Consider the following 22,620-nt stretch of genomic DNA (forward strand, 5'->3'; position numbering starts at 1 on the left):
TCTTCTCGCGAGTGCCGGTTTTGGTTCTGGTTTGTGATCCGGAGACGTTCGTTAGAGTCATCGAGGCAGCTGAACATCATGCGATGAATTTTGTTCATCCGACGACCTGGGATGGTGATCCGTTTCCAACGCTTGGCTTTTGTGCATCGTCGGCGTTGTGGTTTGGAGGTTGAAGTGATATCCACAGGTTAGCCGTACCTCATTCCATGGCAGTGTTTTTTCCTCGGATCAACCCTGGTTGAATGATGATTTTGCTCATCTCGTCGTGCATGCGATAGCAGTCGCTCATAATTCTCAGCGGGACGAGCTCAAATGAATCGGGATGTTACCTTGCGCAGCCGTGACGACTTCTTGGGGGTGATGAAGTACCGCCAAATTCCAGCTTCTGAATGGTTATAACGTAGACTCGTTGAGCCTGTACTTTAGTGGTCGGTCAGCCCAGAGATCTTATACCAAGACCGACACTTTTGGTCTCGAAAAGCTCAATCAAGCCAGCTCCCAGACATTCTTCAACCACCCAGTCGAAGTTAAGGCCATACAGGTCTTTCCATTTCTTTGTCTTGGCTGGCAGGACCGAAGAAAATTCTCCTCGGAGACGCTTTGCAGAGGAAACACGGTTGTCCGAATCAACGGCACCATCCCATTTCTCTCTTAGGAGGTATAAGGGGCCTTCCTTGTATTTCGACTTGCCCAAAAGCTCAAGCAGGTGGGCACGTCCAGCGTTGAGCAATCTGAGGTACGGGCCCAGGTTTGGCACCGACAATGTCAAATCACCGCCCAAGGTGCTCTGGGCTCCAGACGTAGGACGCTTCGCACCACCTGTCCCGCCCAGATTTTCGAACGCTGCTTCTCCGCCTACAGCATTGGGAGTGCCGGACGCTGCACGAGAGATCTTTTCCATGCCCACAAGGGATGAGCCGGCTAACGAAAGATTGCGGGAACCAGACAGAGACGCAGAAACAAGGAAGCCCGTTCGTGTCAAGGCAGTCACATGAGAAGCGGGTAGAGCTTGAGCAGGGATTGATGTGGCCCTAGGTTGCCGGAGCAGAAGATTGCAGAAATCGGAAGTCACCTCTGCTGCAACTCTACTTTGCTCCAGCAAGAGTTGCAAATCGTTCATGGTAATCAGCACCTCACTCGTGCCGCTAATGTCATTACCTCGGCCGGCTATTCTGAGCTTGCGCACCTTACCAGCGGCCTGGAGTGTGGCAAGCTGGCGCTCGGTCTTGGAGGACGCCGATACGACAGCATGGACATGAGCCAGAGACACGATGGCAGGAAGGTTCTTCTGGAAGTTCAGCACCTCGGCGATGCGTACGCTGTTCATGCCCGCTCGATCTGGAAGAGCAGCGAACATGGTAGCGCGCGCATGCTGCATGGCGGAAAGAACATCCTTGGCCCCATCGACGGAGAGTGTGGGGAGGACCTTTCCAGTAGTCTCCAGCCATTGCTCGTCATCGTCGCCATCGTCGAGAGTTTCGGAGAGTGACTTGGCCCTCGAGGCGGATGCTTTGGTGCGAGGAATGTTCGCGAAGGGTGAGGCAGAATGTCGGCGGGTGCTGCTGTTGTTACTGGTGGACCGCTGGGCCGGTTTACTGACGCGCGAGGAGTGGGCCGCGGTCAGATAGAGAGGCATGGCCGAGGGAGAGATGGGAAGGGGAGTATCGGATGAAGTAGGGGGGAGAGAGAGTGGGATTCTCAACAGAAGACGAGCATATCCGTACTCGTACTCGCACTAGGCAGAGCAGTCCAATCAGTCGACACTGGGAAGCGCGTGCTTCAGGCATCTGTCAACAGGGAAAAGAAAAGTGGCATGAGACCTGCAGGGGGGAAGAAGATGCGAGAATCAAAAGGATGGACATATGGCCCCAGTATCCGTGCTCAGTAGTGGCCCAGGTAGAGAGAGATACGGAGTGCAAAGTCGGTGGTTGGAAAAGAGTTTGTCAGAGGCGATTTGCCGCCGCGGAATCGCTCGCCGGGCCACTGGAGAGGCCAGTACGAGGATGAGAGAGCAGGCTGCCACATTGATCATCTTCGGGCACATGTTCGGCGGTGGCTGAGTGGCTGTTGGGCGTTGTATTTCCGGGCGAGTTGGGGGGAATACAGGCACTTGGATTAGCTAACAGGCCCAGTGAGCCGCCCCCGGAGCCTATGCCGATACGCAGCCTTAGGCAGCGCTGATGATCATCGTAGGCTCACTAAGGTACATAGTTGACTTAGGCCTCCCCCAGCTTCACTAAACTTATAACTGTTAGTTTGGCTCGTCCCAAGCCTGTTCCTGCGGGCAGCTCATCAACATCCCCACCACGTGCGTCATCCAGCGAGTTTGGTGCCCAGAGGGAAAAAAAATAGTTGTACTCCGTCCTTGGTGTTTCTTTGTATACACCCGTCATCGGGCACGATCCTGCGATCGCGCGATACTTTGCTTGCAGCGTTCTCTCGCCATGACGGCCATGTCCCCATCTTCTCCTTAGTGTAACCCAAAGCACATACATACTCGTTCTACCGTGGAACCCGAGCTTCTCCCATCCTGGCGCGATGCGCATTTCTTAAGAGCAAATTGCTCCGCCCGGGACTTTGCTCCGGTTGAAGCCCAATCCATCCCATGCCAACATTCTTCGTGACGCTTGAACGACTGCTCACTGCTCAATGCTCTCTGCTCACTGCTCACTGCTCTCACCACTTTCCTTTTAACTTTTCTTTACTTCTTCTCTTGCTCTTCTGATTCCAACCGTTCTTTCCAATCCAGCCTCTCACTCTCTCTCGTCCATCGCTCGGACAGTCGCAGGTTGACGTCATTCTATTTTGCACCCTCGGGTTGTCCCTCTCCCAAAACGAACCTCGAAGCACTCGCCCCCGACTCGACGTGCGTTGGGCATTGTTGATACGCATCTTCGCCACATACTTGTATAAATCCCCTATGCCACAATGACGATTTTCGTGGCCAGCCTCTTCTTGCCGTACACGGTCAACTTTGACGGCCCGCCATCCTGGACGGCCTCGGGGCCTGAGACCCCAGAAATACCAAAAACAGGCTCGAGTCTACCAGGCAATTCGACATCTTCAGTAACACTATCGCAGACACCCAAAACAGACGGTCCGCCCTCCCTCAGCCTTTTTACACCAAGTTCAAATGCCGCTCTCTCTACGGTCCTCACCAAGACCCCAGACCCCTTGATTCAGACACCGGGGGCAACCACCGATCACGAGAAAATCTTCCGTCCTCATGTCGAGCGACCCTTGGCACTATCCCTTCCATCGCATGTCAAACAGAAGCAAGAGCAGGGTCAGAAGGCTGTGCAGCAAGATGTACCGCCGCAGACCCGGCCAGCATTGTCCAAGGACCTTCGGGGCATCTCGCGCCACGACATACACTCTCCGGGCTGGGGAAAGAGCTTTGTATGGAACCAGCCACCATCGAGGGCCAAGTCGCCTCCACCAAGTTCCATCCTGAAGCATGCTGCGGTCGAGGTTAAAGAGAAGGCTGCGGCTATTGTACACAAGGCGCAAAAGAAATCACCCCGAGGCGCGCATCGAAGATCAAGGACAGTCAGTCATGACCGCCGTTTTTCAGAGTTTGAATACTCCGTGGAGAAGGCAGTCATCGGTAACGGAGGTCTGTTCAACGCCATCGACGCGGCTACCGAAGCTGGCCAACTCGATGAGAAACTGTGGGTGGGCACGCTGGGCTGTCCCATTGATCTTCTGGAAGACCACATGAAGGAAAACATTGCAGAGAAGTTGGAGAATGACTACGATTCTTTGGCCGTCTATGTCAGTGACAGTGACCTCAACGGCCATTATGAACACTACTGCAAGACCATTCTGTGGCCCGTATTCCACTACCAGATCCCAGACCACCCGAAAAGCAAAGCCTATGAGGACCACTCATGGGTCTTCTATGTAAAGGTCAATGAAGCCTTTGCCGACCGGATAGCCAAGAACTACAAGAAGGGGGATATTATCTGGATTCACGACTATCACCTGCTGCTGGTTCCGGGCTTACTCCGACAAAAGCTTCCCGAAGCTGAAATTGGTTTCTTTTTACATACGGCATTCCCGTCGTCCGAAATTTTCCGTTGTCTCGCAGTCCGATCAGAGTTACTGGAAGGCATTCTCGGGGCCAACTTGATAGGCTTTCAGAACGATGAGTATGGTCATCATTTCCTGCAAACTTGCAGCCGGTTGTTGAATGTCGAGGCTACCAAACATGGGGTCATTCTTGAAAATGGCCGCTTCGTCCATGTCAACACCTGCCCCATTGGCATTGACCCGAAAGCCCTCGATCAGCAACGTCGGGCTCCAGAGGTGCTGGAATGGGTGAAGACAATTACGGAAAAATATCGCGGCAAGCGTATACTGGTTGGCCGAGACAAACTGGACAATATTCGGGGCGTCCGTCAGAAGATTCTTTCGTACGAGCTTTTCCTTAACAAGTATCCTCAGTACAAGGATCAGGTGGTGCTCATCCAGATTGCCACTTCTTCTACTGAAGACCCCGAACTAAGCGCAACGGTGGCAGACATTGTCACTCGTGTCAACTCGACCCATTCCACCCTGGCACATCAGCCTCTGGTTTTTTTGAAGCAAGATATCGAATTTGCACAGTATCTCGCTCTTTTGACCGTGGCCGAGTGCCTTATGATCACCAGCTTGCGTGAAGGTATGAATTTGACGAGTCATGAGTTTGTCATGTGTCAGGACGGTAAATTTGCCGAGCCCAAACATGGACCACTTGTGCTTAGCGAATTTACTGGTTCCGCAACTGTGTTTGGGCACGAGGCCATTCTGGTCAACCCTTGGCACTACACTCAGTGTGCTGAGGCCATCAAGCAGGCCCTTGAGATGTCTCCAGAGGAGAGGGAACGTCGGTGGACTCGGTTGTACGATATCGTCGTGAACCAGAATGCCACGACCTGGTACGATCGTTACATGAAGGCCCTCAATCATGCGTGGAAGGAACATTCGGTTCGTGAAGCGACTTCAGTGCCACGCTTGTCCGTAAGCTCGGTCAAGGCCAAATACCAGAACGCGTCCAAACGATTGTTCATTCTTGATTATGAAGGAACTTTGGCATCATGGGGTTCTCCGACCGACATCATTCTGACGACGCCCAAACGCGCAATCGATGTTCTGAATGACCTTATTGAGGACCCGAAGAACATTGTCTATGTGATGAGCTCGAGAATGCCTGAGGAGCTGGAACGTTTGTTCAGCCCTGTGAGTGGTCTCGGGATTATCGCAGAAAACGGCGCCTATGTCAGGGCACCGGACATGGATGAATGGGAAGAGCTCGCCAACTCGGAAAATGCCAAAGCCTGGAAGAAAGGAGTCCGCAGCATCTTGCAATACTACGCGGAAAGGATTGAGGGTAGCAGAATCGAAGAACGTCATTCGGCTCTCGTGTTTGATTATGCCGAAGCCGATGATGTGGCTGGAGCTTTCAAGCAAGCTGGTGAATGTGCGAACCATATCAACGATGCCTGTCAAGGACAGAACGTCTGTGCAGTTCCAATTGAGGACGGGTTATACATTTCTGAAATCGGTATCAACAAGGGACTTGCGGCACAGATGATTTCCGACAGTCTCGAAAAGCAGTGTCGGATTCGTGGTGAAAAGATGCCTGAATTCCTAATGGTCATTGGCGATTCCAGAGAGGACGAGTACGTTTTCAATTGGGCACACAGACTGGAATCGGCTGGCACGATCAAAGATGTCGTGACTGTGACTGTGGGAGCCAGAAACACTGAAGCTTCTGCAACCTTGACCCAGGGAGTGACTGGTAAGTCTTGATACAGTCCTGGAGGGGTCTCCTGTTTCGGAAAGGACAACGCTAACTCTGTATAGGCGTGCTATCAATCCTCGAGAAGTTGATACGACTTTCACACGGGTGAATTGATCACTGCTTGACATGGTCGGGACTATGCTTTTCAAAGCAATCTGAATGATGTCCGTACCGCCAAAAAAAAAGGTCGATGGGTTGGGCCAGAATGTTCACTATGAATGAATGAATGACGGGACGACAAACGAATAGACAGAACTGCATCTCTCCGATACCCTGTGCATTACTATAGGAATAGAACGAAGTAAGTGAGCTGTAATTCATAACGCTGTGCATGTCTTCCACAAACCTCGCTCGACAGCCCGTGAGATACGAAATACATCAGATAAGGAAGGGTAACCGGCCTCAGAGTGCAATATTGTTATGCCGAATAAGTTAACAGTGTCATTTTCACAACGCAGAGAGTGGCTGGGAGACTTGTTCAGTTCTTTTGACGCTTTCCAAGAGGCTGCTATTACATCCAACACAACTTTCTAACATTCAGTGTGGTTGCTGATCGACACTGATGCCTTGTAAACCGGTCCGATCCAGTATACGGTCCGCTGGGGTCCCGACGCGGTCCGCGCGCTGGAACCCGAGTCGAATCGTTGGCAGTCGATGCATCGAGTCCAGAATCTTCCCTGGAAACTTCAAGACCGCTTCCTTGAAGAAAACGCCACTCGTCCAGTCGTACGAGCACACGAGGACTCTCTCCATGCCGCCTTCGGTGCCGCAGGCGATGAGCGCTTGGGGTGGCCACGCCGCCCTGAAGACGGTGACGGTCATCGTGACAGTGTCAATCAATGAGAATATCTGGAACTCCGGGTCAGTCAAATGTTCGGGCGCGGACAGGAGCATTGGCCGTTGACGACTCGTACCTTGTCTTGACCCATGGCGCTGCGTCCCATCTGGCGCAACTCCTCTTGCGTGGGGTGCGAGCAACGACCCCTTTTCTCTCTGGCCTGTCGGCACTTTTCATCACACGGACCCCAAGGCTCTTTCCCAATTACGGGATACGTCTTCACACGCCGCGTGCCGTCCCTGGTTGTCACGTCCACACTGTCCCTGCCAAATTCACCTAGTTCGGTGTCTTCACTGTCCGACCAGTGCAATTTGGACTCCAACACCTCCGGCCCAGGGCCGTGGCGGGAGAGAGGAGATCCGTTCTTGCTCCAGCTGAGAAGCCCGACCGGGCCGCCGAACAACTTTTCCTCAATCTCGCCGATGCTCATGAACCCTTCGAACCCGAACAGCCGGGGGTAGGTGTTTCGAAGTTTGGCCCGACGATAACTACGCCCTAGCCACTCGGACCACGAAGGTACAATGGCGAAGCCAGCAAGCACGCCTTGGAAGTGCCTCCCGAATCCAACATCTGCGGCGCAAATGTCTGAAAATTTGTTGAGCTGGATCTTCGCCCCCCAAGCCTTCTCGATGAGCAGGGTGTCGTTTTCGCCGACACCAGACACCTGGATGCTCGGTTCGATATTCCACAGGCTGGCGTGGAACTCATCTTCCATTTCAGCCCAATTTGAGTGGCGACTGGGAGGCTGAAGACAGAGGAAGCGTTCCATGAGCCTGTCGTTATCCGCCGGCAAGGAAAGCCTATGACAAAACAGAAAAAACAGTCAGCCAGTCACTGACCAAGAAGCCGCACCTTGTTACTGCAAGTCACCTACCGTGCGAAAGCTTGCAAAGAACTGTCATGACAGTTCACTGTAGGCCGAAGGCGGAGGAAACCCATCAGGACATAGCTTATATCGCCTGGGTAATAGAGCTCGACCTTCGTTTCGACTTGCCGATGAAGCAGACATTCAAGGACAATTTTGACAAACTCAATTCGCGAGAGGTTTGTGCTGCCGTAATGCTCGACAAGCTGTCGGGAGGTCTCATTGTCGTTCCAGACTTGGATAGGGAACAGCCTCTTTTCTAACTCGTACCAGTTGATAGAACCCCCTTTTCTCCAACAGACCATAATTTTCTCACTGCGCCCAAGTATAACCTCGGGGAATGTCCAGAGGCGTGCTGCCCACTCTTTGAGCCTTTGTTTCGTGTCATCTCGCTCCTCTGTCAAGGCAGGCTGGCCGTCTACAGTCAGGTCTTTCAACGGCGGCGTCGGAGCCTGTCGGTCGGTAGGAGGGAGAACAATGATGACATGGTCTGCACCGCGTATTACATCACTGATTTCGTAGATCTAGAGTCACACAGTTAGCAGACGACCATCCATAGGACCATACAGTGAAGAGAGAAGTGTCTCGTCAAACTAACTGAGCGGTTTTGGATTTCCAGTGCATCGGTCAAGGTACCGTCGTAGGCACCGCAGGACATAGAACACCAGTAGTACTCATACCCAAGGCTACCAGCCATCTTGTTTGCCACTCGGGCGAGCTCAATTGCCTCATCTGATACTGTCCCAGCGGCTGTGTGGAGCGGGAAGTGCCTGAAGGAAAAAGCGATGAATACGTATCTTGCGGTAACCTGCGGTGAACAAACGTTCATTCAACCTGCGTAAGCATCAAGGTTCAAACGTATGGACACGGGGATAGTGGCCTAGGCAATGAAGGAGAGAGGAGCCGGGCTTACTGGTGGCTTTTTCACCAATTCGGGTTCTTTGTCATTGTTCCGTTTCATGAGTGTTCTCGGGCGAAAGCGTCGGTATGTCTGCTCCCCGATTCGACTAAACCCGTCTGTTACAGTATTCATCTGTCGCTCAGGGTTTCGGTTGTCACGTAAACTGGCCGCGACACGAGCATACCGGGGAGCTTCACAGTGGAAGGGCAGATAAGTCAGAGGCTGTTCGGCTTGTCGGTCGGGAATGCAGTAACGACACATAGCTCGCAGCAAGAGGAAGACCTATTCCAAAGGGGGGAGAATGGTCAACGCAGTTTACCCAACAAGGGCAATGAGGCTTGCAGAATGACTCACCATCCATTGAAGGACAGCAGACAATGCAAGAATCCAATTCAGTGCAAACACGAGCCAGGCTACACGTGGATCCCACTTCTCGGCAGCTGTTACCCTGGAGCGATTGGGAGCCTTTGAGATTTGCAGCGTCGTAGTATTGACGTCGGCAATATGATGTCTTTGCCATGTACTGTTGTCGGATCCCTGGAGAGCAGCCGTGGCCTGGACCTTCAGCTTTACCAGTTCCTTTCCACTGGCGGTCAATTCTGCGTCGCACTTCTTCCGCGCCGGTGAGCTTTGCTTCGCAGGGTTCAGCCGATAGATGTAGTTGTCAAGGTAAACCTGGCCAGGCTTTGTCTTCCACGTTGTCGGATATCCGAGGAACTGAGCTGATTGCTCTAGCCATTCCTCCGTTTCCTCCATGGCAGGAGTCCAAGTGTGCAGGCCTGATGGATACGCAGGACTTCTGCTGAGCTGGATGATTCGTTCTTGCCACAAGGGTTACGTTTGGTAGTAGTGGAAGAAGGATGTCAAGGAGGCAACACTTTCACTCGTCCTCAGACACTATGATCTGATAGTTGTGCTTGCGACGAGTGGTGGCGCTTGTGTTGTTTGAACCAGGCCGAGTCGTGTTCGTGGTATTGGTTGCCGTCTCGGTGGCAGTCTCTGCGGTAGTCTGTGTAGGAGCGTCCTGATCGCGGGAGCTTTGGTTGTCCTAGAGGGTACATGGTCTCGTTAAGCTCTTTGGCTCAAAAATACAAGCAGGACGCTCCACAGGTGATGGTATGATTCAGACAAAGAGAAAAGCATTCCATACCACTTCGTCGTCCTCCACGACAATGGTGCGGGAATTATGTGATGGCGTATCAGTCTGCGTAAAGCTCAGCCTTGTGTCTCTCCCTGCCAACAAGGAAAATATAAAGCGGCACCCAGGGCGAGACTTACATTCATTTGATCTCTGTAATTCGTCAGAGGGGCTCAAAAGAAGGAATCTTTGTCACAGAATTGCTCCTAGCAAGCATGAAAAAAAGAAGCTGAAATGCATCGGACTTTATAGTCTCCCACGAGGCTGCCACCAGCAGTGCTCTCAGAGATGGTGGTTGTACCGTGTACACCGTAACAGGTTCTCGGTTATTAAAGGGGCAAGGTGGAGACGGCGAAATTTGAGGCTTCGTAGTATACGAAGTATATAATGTGATATTGGAAAAGCCACAGCAGATGGACGAATCCTCCCCCTACTTCTAAGCCACTCAGCAACTAGGTACTCAGCTTATATCAGATCACTCCGCCAAGGGTCAACTTTTCACCAGACCAGGCAGAATTGACACAAAGTCCGTACACGGACATTGAGCCCCATGACATGATGGCAGCTAAAACTTCAGACTGCAACCTTGAAAACACCGTCCATCTACGACAGCCAAGCGATGGTACGAAGATTAGGAAAATCCCACAGCACCTTGCCCACTTACAGTCACTGGCCAGGCAGGAAGAGCCCTGGTTGACGTGTCAGCGCAGCGTGGGCTGTGGCCAAAGTCTGGACAAGGCTGGAACGAGGAGGCTAGTAACTAGAAGGCTGGCACAAGGAGCTAGGAAACCTTGAGAGTCGAGATTGTCACCGCACCTCCTTGCCTGGCTCTTTCTACAGTACAAGTCTGAACATTCATCGTCATGGCCTACCGAAACGGTCGCTCTCGATACCGATCCGAGGTTGAGGCAGAAGCCGCCTCCAGGTCGATCGCCTTATCTGACCTGTCTCAGGATTTAGACGGTAGGAAGGCCATCGTGTTTCTGGAATGGAAGAAAGGTGATGCTATTGCCGCAGCGTAAGAAACCAACTTTACTGACAAAGCGTCGCAAGGATGTGCTCAGGGGTCACGAAACCCAAAGAGAAATGTGTCTGAAATCTCTCTCAGTCCACAAACTTCGCAGGACCCCTGCGACTTACGAATCATGTAAGAGACGGCTCCTATGGCATTCCCTCCTCAAGCCATTTGTGACCGAGATTCCTAACAGTCACACAGTACAGTGCCCCAGATCAACTCTTCGATACCCGAGCTGTACCCTGGGTTCGACAAGATCACCGAAGTATTCGACGTCCCAGACACTTTTCTCGAAGAGCGTCTGCATCATGGCGCTTACTCATTTGGCTCGGCGCGACAAGGGCACTTGCAAAGTGAGTCTGGACTCTGGACCACCAAGACCGTAGCTATTACTTGCTGAGCAAACCGATTTTCGCATTGCTAGGGATCTGGAGCCATTTTTTGCTGAAGTATATCGGAACTGTTGACTTTTTGGACGCCGACTACGAGTCATCGCTATGGTCCAAGTCGTCTTTTCTTCTTTCGTGGGATACCAGGACAGGCTTCTCCTCTCTCGACGACTCAGCCTCCTCGCCCACTGCAAGTGGTCTCCAAATGGCTCAGGTGACACTGATCTGCTTCGGTGCCTTTCAGGATTTGAAGCATCAATTCGACAGCTTGCGTTTCTCAAACTCCTGGGAAGTTGTTTTACAGGATCCACACCTGCTTCTCACTTACATCTACGACTCTTGGTACAAGCGGGTGGATAAGACAGTGTGGTTTGCAAATGGTCGAGGGCGAGGGATAGAGGAGGCAAGTCATTCTGTGTCCGTCATTCCCAAGTCCAAAAAGGCTGATATGAACCAGCAAGCTGTGCGAGAAACTTCAGACAAGGTATTGACAAAGGAAGAATCAAAGGTAAATCTTGAACATCTCTATCGAATTACTCAGACCGTGATATACCTGCGAGAAGGACTTGATGCCACCATAGCTTCGCTAAGCTTGGCCGCTGAACACTGTCGAAAGTCACCTCGGCAGAAGGATTCGCACCTGCTGCGAGATAACGTGCTGTCGCAGCTCCAGTACCGCCGCGAAATGCTCAGATCCACGCGCTTGAGACTTATCAGCCTCCATGAGCGGCTCAAGAATATCAATGAGATTGTGGGTCGGACAATCCTCCTTGCCTTTCCAGACGCTTACACACGAACAGTCTTACCATCTCGTTGCGAGGAGAGATAGCTACGCAGCACAACGAATCAGCGAGCACATGAAAAAAGAGAGCTCAAGGATGGCGGTTATCGCATTCATCGGGATTCTGTTCCTCCCTACGTCGTTGGTGGCTTCGGTGTTCGGTGCCGTACACGATCAGAACTACACGATGCAAAAAGCCTTTGCCAAATTCGGGTATCTGGTGGGAGCAGCAGTGCCCTTGACGTTGTTAACAGTATTTCTTTACAGGCTGTTCGGTGAGACTGAATCGAGACCCATGGCAGAGAGAAGCGACAATGGGAGAAACGAAGGCTTCGAACTGCGAAGCTTCAGGAGGCGGATGTGGGGAAGAAGGACTGTGTCACACATGGCGGAAGACGGTGACTTTCTCTGACCGGTGGCGTCCATGCATGATAGCGACAGGATATTGATGCCGTAGTTCTGCAAGCTGCTCATGCAAAATGTGTCTTATAACGAAGGAGACGAGCTGCTATGGACCGGTAAATGTTCACTGCTGTACCAGACCGATATAGCTATCGAGGATTCAGCAACAATTGTGTGGCTGTATTTTGCCTGGTCGAAACTCGAGATAGTTCACGATTCTGTCAATGCCGACTGACACTATACACGGCCGCAAGCCTCAGGGCAGCCACGAGCAACTGCAGCAGATTCGTCTATCACGGTGACAGAATCAGACGGTCTAAGTGAGGAAAAGCCTCTTCATGACCGACCACTGGCCAGGCCGGCATGCAGCATGAGAGGTCTGTGGAGTTTGCTGGCGCAAGGTCCTCACTCCACTTTCGACGGGTTTTGGGTGCAAGAAAGACGGTAGAAAGGAACAAACATCCTCCATCTAACTAGCAACCCATGGAACGTGTGGCGGAGTGTTAGATATGCAAGTTACATCGCCCCTTTGTACTCCGTACTGACAGGGTAGTTGCCCCTTTCAAGGTGTGATAAGCTCGATCAGTGGCTCGCGGCTCCATACTCTAGGCTTGGGAAAACAGCACCATATGCACCATACAAGGGATGGAAGGGGCGCGAAGAGGAGATGAGCCACTGTCCACAGACCATGGTGAGCAATAAGAAAAAAGAAATGAGAAACTACGTGAAAAGGCGTCCGCGAATACGAGAAAAAAGGCAATCGCCAGGGTTGTACAGCCTCAGCTTCATCATGTCCTAGGAGACAGGTGAACCAAAATCAGATTCAGAGTGGCGAGCCACAACCTGTCCTTAGCCAAACCGGTCCCCAGCCATAACATGACCCAAGCAACACCTCAGATATCGTCCTCTGCCTCGTCGAAGTCGTCCTCAACTCCCACACCGCCGATACCTCTTCTTAATCAGATGGCATCATATATAGCTGAAAGGGATTACCTTCCCCACCAAGCACCCAAGCAGCTATAAGTTCCTGGATCTTTTCAATATCCAGTATCGGACCGAAGTTTGCGAGATCATAACTACCGTCGTGGGGCTTGTAAACTTGCCATCTCCCACATTGTGGCCCGTCTCCCAGATCCTGGTCAGCATAGAATCCGTCTATGGTAAAGGAGTTCAGAGTATAGTCGTCGCGCAGTGCCTTCAATATCAGCTCCCATTTCCCGGACTCCCAGACGTCATTGTGGTCGACAATGTTGAAGTTGCGGATATGGAGCTCGCAGAGGGAGGACTTGAAAGGTGCTAAACATTCGAGGAACACCCGCTCATTAGGTACAGTGAGGCCAGACAATGTCAATGAGGTTAGACTAGGCCAGTCAAAATTATCACCAAAGTCTTCGCTTAGTGACCACGAGTTATCTGCCCAGTTCCAATGTTCCACTGTGACACACATGGGGTTCTTGAGCGCCTTTAGTGCCTCCGAGACCGGCGCACTTTCATATGTGCCGTGATCGAAATCCCTATCTTCGGGATAGTCGTGTTTGACAATAAGCTTGAACGTCTTGAGCTTATGGAATCGTTCCAGGGACTGAACGAGTCTGTCGAAAGTGGGACCTCGGCGGTTTTCCACGGTCGTTCCATCCCAAATGTCATACTCGAACCCTAGCTCGACGGTAGCTTCCGTGACCACGTTTGAGTAGACGGGATGAGAGGCGATGGCTTCGAAGTGACTCAGAGTTGTCTTCCCATCTCCCAAGGTAGGTCTGTCATACAGCAACGATGGTTTGACCAACCCGTTCCAGCGCTTCTCGACCAGACGCGCAGATTTGAGATCAGCCTTCGTCAACTCTCCAAATATGATGAGAAAGGCGGTGTCTGGTAAATGGATGCTAGGTATTTCATCGAATTTGGGCTTCAGCTGATTTGTATTGTCAGAACTCATTGCGAAGATCGAGTTCGGGCCCAGATCTCTGATGGGTAGGGTCTCACAAGGTCGAGGAAGTTGCCGCTCGGATTTAAAGGATTCTAGAGGAATACCCAACTCAACTTGGACCAAAATAAGGGGCCTGGACACTCCTACCAGGCTTCTTCTGGGCAAAGAAGCATGGTACGTAGTACGTCCTGTATTATGTCACGCCAGTTAACCCTTGCTAAGAAGGGTTAAGGGTTGATTGATAAGCCCGATGACCTTTCTCTTTTTCTAGTGATACATCCCCGAGCTGCCGGTATAGAGAAGCTTAGCTATAGAAGCTTAGAACTCTAGGCAGATTCGCCCACCCAGGTCTGAACACCAAGGTAGGCTTTCCAAATGTACGCCTTCCAAGGGGCACATCCCTATACTTCGCCAACCATGTGCCTCTGGGGTACATACTAGTCCTTTTACAACATATTCGCTTACCCAGATTCCTCTTCCCCGGGCCCTGCTTTGGGCTCTCGGGATTTTAGGTCTCTGCCAACACCGTGGGAAGGACCTGGCACCTAATCACGGGAAAGGCTGTGCTGATGGATCTTATCTTAGTGGTGCGTTCCTGGAAGAGTCTTTTGGCTGCGACGCTGGGTGCCGCCTGAGAGACGCCGAGATGGTTTGAGACCCTCCGAACATGATTTTGTGCAGGGGGTCTCTTGAAAATACCGGTTGTTAACGCTAGATGGCCAGCTTTACTGGGGTGGATGTCAGTGCTAGTAGAGAGTTGATTTCTCGGACGTGGAATGACGGCTCAAGCAGAGAATAGGTAGGCGGTATACTCTGCGAACCTAGTCGACATGACTTGTCACGATTGACCACAGATCCCTGTACGCATAGCAAGAAAAGTTATGTCGCCATCTGACGGCCAATCCCAGTTGTCTCAAAACCATACATAACGCCGCGGCCTAGCTAAGCTGAGATTCACACCTACAAAAAGATGCCGATATTAGCTGAAAGCGGCGTCAACCCACTCTCTCCCATTCTCAATACGTGAACCCTTGAATAAGTATGGGGGTTGCGCTGGGCTTCGAATGAGCAAAATTGGAGATCACGGTATCTCTCATCCCATGTCGAAGGCGCTTCACCGAGATCATCCACGTATCTGAGCGCATGCGGCGGTGGGACAACGCCCTACACAGTTTCAATGACCAACTCATCGCCTTCGCACGTTAGCATTTCCGGTACGATAGTGTGAGAGCCAAACTTGAAGACCAAGAACTGATCCTGGTCCTTGGAAAGAATCACTGATCCGCCCGGATACTACCCATCGAGGACGTGCTCCAGCTCAACGCGGATATGGATCAATCTTTGCACTGTATGGCGGCCCATCTACACCGATACGGCTCTGAGCTCCGCTCTCTATCTCTGATATTCTCCACGATTTACACATTTGCAACGAAAAACTCGATGAGTTTCTCGTCGATCCTGTATCTCGACAGTACCCGACCATTGAATACGTGACGACAGCCTTGGATCAGGCTGCCTCCCCATCTGGGTACCATTATCTTGTTCAGAGATGAACGACAGCAGAAGATCGACGAAGTGCTTGCCCTGGTAAGTTCTGTAGACGCAGCTTACACTGCAATCTCCAACACGACACCAGTCTAATACCACAGATACCTATATGGCTTGTCGACAACACTCACTCCATCAATGAGGAGCTCCTCATTCAGAACAGCAGAGCAATGCGAGCCATCTCCCCCGCAACCCAAGCTGAAGCCGCGGCTTCTCGCCAAGTTGCCTTTGATTCGCAACGGATGGCTGAGGGAATGATGAGGGATAGCGCGGCGATGAAGACGGCACATCGTGGATGCCCCATACTAAGCGAATTATCTATGTAGGCTGATTCTGTTTTCTCAGATCGCGCCCTGCACGACATTCTTCCTCCCGGGTGACGTTTTACGCGGTAAGCACGCCGCATCTTCCTTGATGTTGATGAAATTCCTCATAGCTTACCATTGCTTGGGTCTTCAAGGCCATTTGATCCATCCCGTTTCTCGACCAAAGCACATGGCTCAATTGGTCTGGCAGAATCTGGGCATGGCTGGCCCTGACCCATTCCACCCACGCTACCATGCTTCTTAGTCTAATGCAGCTGGAGTCGGTCGCGGACGAAAGGCCAGACGATGGCTGAGAGACGGGGATGTCGAGATGAGGAATGGACATGAGCCTTCCTAGCACGTGCAATTCCGGTAGTTGTTGTCATCTTGTCGTCGGTTGGCCAAGCCTGGCATGCAAGAGTGAGATGTGCTCCGTCCCAAGACCGTGAATCGTCTAGCGGTGCTTATGGCGCTTTTCGCTTGATGCGAACATCCATCTAGCTTAATAATTTACTCTTTTTGGTGGCATGGCGCATCAGCCCTACTGGACTTCGCTTGCATGCAGGGCCCTTGTTCACCGAGTCCTTTGCTATGAGGGAAGGGTTGCTTAGCAGTGTCAGCCCCCACCTTCTGGCGGTGTCCGAAAATACGTGTACAATTCACTGCGGATACTCTGTGCCGTTCCCAACTACTGTAGTCACCATGGAGCAGTATGTGGGGTTGTACCTGAACCGGCAAAGCCAATGTGTTTGGTAAGTCGATGCTGTTAACCCTCTCTGGTCCTACGGATGTGACGAAACTACGGATATGCATGCATGCATGCGTGGATGACAATGAGGCGCAAGCAATTGACGGCCAACAGATGGCAGACAGCAGCAACTTGTAAGTACTCCGTATTGCGTAGGCAGCACACAAGTGGTCGTCGCCTTTTCCGGCGCCCCGTTCAGTTTTCCGTACCAGATTCGTGATTTCGTGACCTAGCCGAAGAACTGAAGGCAACAGTCAAACTTACACATATGTATATATATATCAATGCCGTCCAAAACAAAACAATATTTCGGCTTTCGACATCCTGCCTCAGTGCTTCATATCTGAGATATTGGGCTTCTTTCCGCAGTAGTCACCTACAACTGAACAACGTGAACGAGTCATCCACCGAGTCCAACCAGGATCGAGAATCTGTCACGCAAGAAGGCAACTCAATCTCTGGCCATAGAGAATTGAAATCAGACGACTCATAACGAACGGACGGGACGGTATTCAACAAGTTTTGCCTCTACCACTCCCACCATTACCGCCACGAAAGGAATATCTGATCTAAAATCGATACTTTCATACTTTTCAAGTCCGTTCAAGGATACTCTGAGTACTGGGTTGATTACCGTACTTTACCAAATGGCATCTTCATATTTCGCCAGAAGATCAATCTTGTCCACGTCCATGAACATGACGACCTCGACCTCGGCGGCGGCGGCGTCGTCCGCCGAGATATATTCATCTCGTCAGCGGCAACAACACCAAAACCAACAACAAAAACAATCTCGTGGGTCGGCGACCGATCCCATGGGCGGCAATGGAGGTGCAATTGAAAGTGATACGGGAATTGCCTCCGCTGCCACCACTGCGACGAAGACCGTTCCCTCCTCGACGAGAGCAGGACACGAGGCCCAGATGCCGGGGAATGAACGGAATAACAAAGGCGGTCAAGGGCCTAATGCCGATCCGGCGTCATGGTCCGAGTCAATGAGCAGTAGCAGTTACGGGTCGTACGGGTCGTTCACGAGGAGTCTGTACGCCAGAGGGTCTTGAAGATGTTAGGAACCGGCCGGACTATTTTGAAGCTGCAAGCAGTCCAAGCTGTCGGGGACTGTCTTCCATGAGTTGTGTTTTGGTTTGTTGAAGTTTCACCCTTGAGCGTGGGCGCGTGGGACAGGCTGGACAGTGAATCACGGTGCGATCTAATGTCAAGGTTCTGGTTGAGGAAGGAGGATCTCTTTGTCTGGATGAATAAATGTCAGGAGGGCGAAGAAGGAATGTACCGTGTGACGGGTGGGCGAGGAATTCAGGCGATCGCGGAAGCTGTTGTCGGGTGAGTATATATACATAGGAATTCAAGTCTAAGTCTAATAAAGAACTCACACACTCTATGCTTCACGGTCAACGCTCAAGCCGTTTCGGTTTGAACCTTTTGGGCCCTCGTTTGGCCCCCATCCCCTTTTCTCAGTCAAACTGAACACAATCGTTCATTCATACCCATACGGTATACTCTCCGCTGCGCCTCGGCGCCGGACACATTTGGCTGCCGCTTGATTTGCGCGGTGCACCGCGTTTGCCAGGTCGAAATCATCGATCCCTGCCCTGCTCTCTGAGGTGCTCGAATGAAGATGCGTTGCCAGCGCGGAAGCCAGATAGCCCACGAACGTGTCTCCCGCCGCTGTTGTGTCGACGACATGGTCCACTTTGGCCGCAGGAATCATGGCGCTGTGAATGCGCTTCTCCTGGCCTTCGCCATGGCTGCTACCATTCTTTCTTGCAGAGTAAAATACTCCACGCGAGCCGAGCGTCACGACGACCACGGATATACCGACCAGGTCGTGGAGGCGGTGTGCTGTTGCTGTGAGGAACGGCTCCGTCAGCAATTCTTCTTCTTCTTCCTTCTCCTCTCCCTCCTTCGTCCTCAGTGCCTCTGAGGCCATGTCCAACCCGAGTTGCTCGAGATGTCGACAAAGCAAAAGGCACTCGGTCTCATTGACAACCAGAACGGCGAGATTGCGCAGCGCTCCGAGCGGTATGCCGTCCTCGGGCATGGGTGCAGGGTTGAAGACGACGCAGATGTTTTGTGGGCCCGACTCCCCACTGTTAAACTTTTTGAGAAGCTCCATCACGACAGTGAAGGGTATCTCTCCTTGCATGACAACCACGTCTGGAGCTCGAGGGACCATCTCGGTCATTGTCGCGAGCACCTTGGTGGCATCGTCAACGTTGCCATTGGCTCCGGGCACGATGATGATTCGATTCTCTCCGCCGCCCGTTCCTCCCTCCACGATGATCGTAGCAGTCCCTGTCCCGACGCCTTCAATCTCGTCGATACCTTGGGTCCGCACGCCGCTCGACTCGAGGAGAGGCTTGAGGAGAGATTCGTAGTACGGATCCCTCGCGCCTACAGCCCCGATCATGCTGACCGCAACCGTCTGCTCCTCGCGGGAAGTGAACGCCGCCCTCCCGCACGCTACGGCTTGATTCGCACCCTTGCCTCCGGCCGAAACCGTGAGTGCTTCTCCGCGTAAGGTCTCTCCTGGCCCCGGGACGCGCGCAGTGAGCGTGACGAAGTCGACGTTCAGAGATCCTATCACCACGATTGTCGGCTTGGACTCCATGGTTGTTGTCGTAGACCCTTCTTGTGCTAGCTTTGACCTGACCTGTCAATGAGGTCTCCCAGAGGTAGGAATGAAAGGCTTCGATCGTATTTTGGAGCTTCGTCGACTCGAGAATAGATTTTAGTAATGTATTCATAGAACAAGAGTGAGTCGCCCGAGGGAGTCCGGGAGGTTATTGGATGAAACTGTGGGCTGCGGGTGGAATGTCCTTTATCATACTTCAGAAAAAGGGACGACGCCAGAGTCCAGACTTTATGTAAATATAAGTGGTTTCGCACGTTGGTCTTACCGTCGGCATGGACGTTTCTGGGAACTGCTCAACTTTTACGATGGACCATGCATATCCACACCTTGAACGTAAATCACGACAGGACAATTAAGGAGCTGCAGCCACTAAACAACTCGGTTCCTCGGAAGCTAGTGTTCGTATTCTTAACGTACAAGACCATGGTAGTCACACTCTCTACTTGCGTTGTATTAATATTTTGTCCTCGGCCAGGCGGGAGGCTGAGAGGTCGACGCAAGTTTAACTTCCTCGAGTAGACATCCTGGTCCGACTCTAGTGTTGTTTGATTATTTTCGCGCCAAAATAATCGCAGAATCAGACCGTCTCTTCTTTTGTCTCCTCCAGGTGGACGCCAACACTTTTGTGCCCGTCAAAAGCTTCCACGGGCAGTGCTTCCTTGATAGAATTGGTCATGCGCGTTGTCACCGAAGTGTGTGGAATGCGATATGGAACATCGGTTTTGTATCCACTGTTGAGTGTTAAACATGGGTTAGCTCTCTGGAATTGCACGGGAAAGTAAAACTGGGCCAGGACGTACAAGATGAGATCCATTTGGTCGATCGTAAGGCCTTTGGTTTCTGGAACAAGGAAGAACTGCCAGCACGTAGCGACCAGCATCCACGCTGCGAAGAAGAACCAGGTTCCGTAGCCAAAGGAGTCAAAGATGTACGGAAGGGCTTTGGTCATTGAGAATTGAACAGCCCTATCAAGATGGGTCAGCACAAAAGCATGCACAGAACAACCTCAGGACACTTCTACAACAACGTACCATTGCACCAGAGCAGCGAAGGTTCCTGAAAAGTTTCGTAACGCACCGGGGAAAATTTCGGCGGCGAGGATCCATGGAACACCGTTGAGACCGAAGGACCAGCTGGGGATAAAAGTGTTAGAGAGTTTTGCGGTATGAAGGGAGAGCTTCGCTTGACAAATGAATCTGAGGGCGGCTCACAAAATAGCGTAAATCATGATCATGCCTATCGCCATGCGGCCACCCGCAGCCGTAGACGAGGACAGTTCTTGGCCGGCTTTGATGATATCTGCAGGATGGCCAACTTTGACATAGGCCCCGACGATCCACAAACACGTCGAACACACGAAAGTCGAAACGAGCACGGGCCGTCTTCGGCCAACAATGTCGATGAAGAAAGAGTAATACATGATGGATGCGATTGCTGCCAACATTGATTAGCATCCAAGTGCATCCGAGGAAATTGGAGAGAACACACCCTTGACTAGTCCGTAGATACCGGTGTAAAGTGATACGTCTGTGACACCCAAGGATCCAAATAGCGTAGGGGAATAATAGTTGATTGCTAGTTTCCCTCTGATCAGCAAAGACGATCGTTTGATGCTTGAGCATGGAAAGAAATCTTACCCGAAGCTCCGGACAGGTTTTGAAGAGTGAAGGCGCAGAAGGTGATGAAAATGCGGTTTCTCATGCCCTTCTGAGAGAACTCGGACATGGCTCCCCGGAAAAAGGCCCAGGGGCCTGATCCATAGCGGCTGGCTATTTGGGCTTCCTCCTCGAGACGAACCTGTAGCGCTGCTATCTCTTCTTGGAGATCTTCAGCAAGAATTTGCATTAGTAACAGGATCAGTCACAAACAAGGGACAAGGAATAATCATTTAGGAGCGAGCATTTTCAGCTAGGGTTCCCCTTACATTGATGGTCTGCAGGGAGGCGACGCAGCACCTGCAGATTATGGGCGGCCTTTTCTGCTTTACCCTTGCGCATGAGCCATAAAGGTGATTCATGTATCCAGAATGCGCAGACAAAGAGTAAGCACGAAGGTACCAATTGGAAGCCCATGGGAAGCCTCCAGCTGGCCGAAGAGGTGACGTCCATATTCTTATTAATACCATAATTGATCCAAAAGCCAACGACGGATCCGACTTGATATGCAAGTTCAAACAGACCTGTAAGAATACCCCGAATAGAAGAGATGGATAGTTCAGCGATATAAGACGGTACGGTGGCGGTGATCGCTCCGCAACCCAGCCCTGTGAGGACTCGCCCAGCATCTAAACCGCGAAATGATGATCAGCATTTGGATCTGGGAAGTAGATAGATGGTACAAAGTTGTAAGAGGAAGAGACTGACAAATATATGATAATTCATTCGGAGTGACAGTCATCAGAATCGCGCCGATGATGAACACAAATACGTTGATCAGCAAAGTTATCTTACGTCCCCACCGTTCTGTAGCTATACCACGTAGTTAGACACGAATTCTGCCCACCAGGGAGAGGGAAGGGGAACGAACAGAAGAAGCAGAATACAGCCCCAAAGAAAGCACCGGCCTGGAAGGCTGAGGTAATGTTGCTGGAGATGCTGCTAGCTGACGATTTTGTGATGTTGAAGTCTTTCTTGAAGCTCGCTCTTGCGATCGTGGTCCCGACGAAGGCCGAGTCATAACCAAATCTGCAAAAGATCAGTCATGGAAATGGCAGGCTCTCCGTGAGGCGGCCCTGTACGCACAAGAAGGAACCCATTGCGAGGGCGATGGCCTCGAGGTAAAGCGTCCAGTTGTAAACCTCTTTCGGGGTCGGACGATCCTCAACAACGTGAAACCCTCCCATTTTGTGTTGACTGATCAAGGAAGCCGTGATCGATATGAGGTTCTTTCGCGTCCCGGCGAAAATGGAATGCGAACAACGCGGAGTGCCCGTCTGGGGAAACCATGGATCTTTATACTACCTGGGTTTCTAGTCAAGTCAGCGGCGTGGAGACTGGAGCCCAGGCTCATAGCCCCACGGGGCCACGGAATAAGACCACTCATCTCGCTTGATCTGGATTTGGCAATGACGATTACTGCAAGAAATCTAACCTCGCTCACCTCCGACTCCAACACTCAATCGCTGTATTTACTACCCTGTCGGCCTACCCCGATTCGGAAAAGGCGAGCCGACGACGAAGACCGAGGACATTGCCGGTATCCTCATCGCATAACCAGTAAGTGGTTGTGTAATATGGGATCTGAAAAACATCTCCTTCCGAAACCTTGCTATTTCCAAGACTTCAATTCTGTTGTTCCAACTGGTATTTTGTCGAATAAATCGTAT

At 51.6% G+C, this 22,620-nt stretch overlaps 8 protein-coding genes across 8 annotated transcripts; 3 read left to right on the top strand and 5 right to left on the bottom strand.

Annotated features, from left to right (window-relative positions):
- Nucleotides 1–433: 433 nt before the first annotated feature.
- On the bottom strand, nt 434–1,636 carry PV08_05037 (uncharacterized protein; the record flags this gene model as incomplete). Its single annotated transcript, XM_016379381.1, has 1 exon — nt 434–1,636. One exon carries the CDS (start codon nt 1,634–1,636, stop codon nt 434–436), a length of 1,203 nt encoding a protein of 400 aa, XP_016238058.1.
- Nucleotides 1,637–2,928: 1,292 nt separating this feature from the next.
- On the top strand, nt 2,929–5,793 carry PV08_05038 (trehalose-phosphatase; the record flags this gene model as incomplete). Its single annotated transcript, XM_016379382.1, has 1 exon — nt 2,929–5,793. The coding sequence occupies one exon, from the start codon at nt 2,929–2,931 to the stop codon at nt 5,791–5,793; it is 2,865 nt and encodes a 954-aa protein (XP_016238059.1).
- A 529-nt stretch (nt 5,794–6,322) lies between these two features.
- Nucleotides 6,323–9,145, bottom strand: PV08_05039 (uncharacterized protein; the record flags this gene model as incomplete). The annotated part of the gene is made up of 6 exons (XM_016379383.1): nt 6,323–6,634; nt 6,700–7,423; nt 7,498–8,012; nt 8,087–8,296; nt 8,402–8,671; nt 8,744–9,145. 6 exons carry the CDS (start codon nt 9,143–9,145, stop codon nt 6,323–6,325), a joined length of 2,433 nt encoding a protein of 810 aa, XP_016238060.1.
- Nucleotides 9,146–10,390: 1,245 nt separating this feature from the next.
- PV08_05040 (uncharacterized protein) lies at nt 10,391–12,124 on the top strand (the record flags this gene model as incomplete). Its single annotated transcript, XM_016379384.1, has 4 exons — nt 10,391–10,545; nt 10,744–10,895; nt 10,967–11,682; nt 11,732–12,124. 4 exons carry the CDS (start codon nt 10,391–10,393, stop codon nt 12,122–12,124), a joined length of 1,416 nt encoding a protein of 471 aa, XP_016238061.1.
- A 945-nt stretch (nt 12,125–13,069) lies between these two features.
- On the bottom strand, nt 13,070–14,050 carry PV08_05041 (uncharacterized protein; the record flags this gene model as incomplete). Its single annotated transcript, XM_016379385.1, has 1 exon — nt 13,070–14,050. One exon carries the CDS (start codon nt 14,048–14,050, stop codon nt 13,070–13,072), a length of 981 nt encoding a protein of 326 aa, XP_016238062.1.
- A 3,290-nt stretch (nt 14,051–17,340) lies between these two features.
- On the top strand, nt 17,341–17,703 carry PV08_05042 (uncharacterized protein; the record flags this gene model as incomplete). The annotated part of the gene is made up of 1 exon (XM_016379386.1): nt 17,341–17,703. One exon carries the CDS (start codon nt 17,341–17,343, stop codon nt 17,701–17,703), a length of 363 nt encoding a protein of 120 aa, XP_016238063.1.
- A 434-nt stretch (nt 17,704–18,137) lies between these two features.
- Nucleotides 18,138–19,271, bottom strand: PV08_05043 (uncharacterized protein; the record flags this gene model as incomplete). Its single annotated transcript, XM_016379387.1, has 1 exon — nt 18,138–19,271. One exon carries the CDS (start codon nt 19,269–19,271, stop codon nt 18,138–18,140), a length of 1,134 nt encoding a protein of 377 aa, XP_016238064.1.
- A 601-nt stretch (nt 19,272–19,872) lies between these two features.
- Nucleotides 19,873–22,137, bottom strand: PV08_05044 (uncharacterized protein; the record flags this gene model as incomplete). The annotated part of the gene is made up of 9 exons (XM_016379388.1): nt 19,873–20,260; nt 20,327–20,428; nt 20,507–20,729; nt 20,784–20,870; nt 20,933–21,121; nt 21,220–21,579; nt 21,659–21,763; nt 21,822–21,979; nt 22,037–22,137. The coding sequence occupies 9 exons, from the start codon at nt 22,135–22,137 to the stop codon at nt 19,873–19,875; spliced, it is 1,713 nt and encodes a 570-aa protein (XP_016238065.1).
- Nucleotides 22,138–22,620: the final 483 nt, after the last annotated feature.

Source organism: Exophiala spinifera (assembly GCF_000836115.1).
Source record: "Exophiala spinifera strain CBS 89968 unplaced genomic scaffold supercont1.3, whole genome shotgun sequence".
NCBI classification, from domain to species: domain Eukaryota; kingdom Fungi; phylum Ascomycota; class Eurotiomycetes; order Chaetothyriales; family Herpotrichiellaceae; genus Exophiala; species Exophiala spinifera.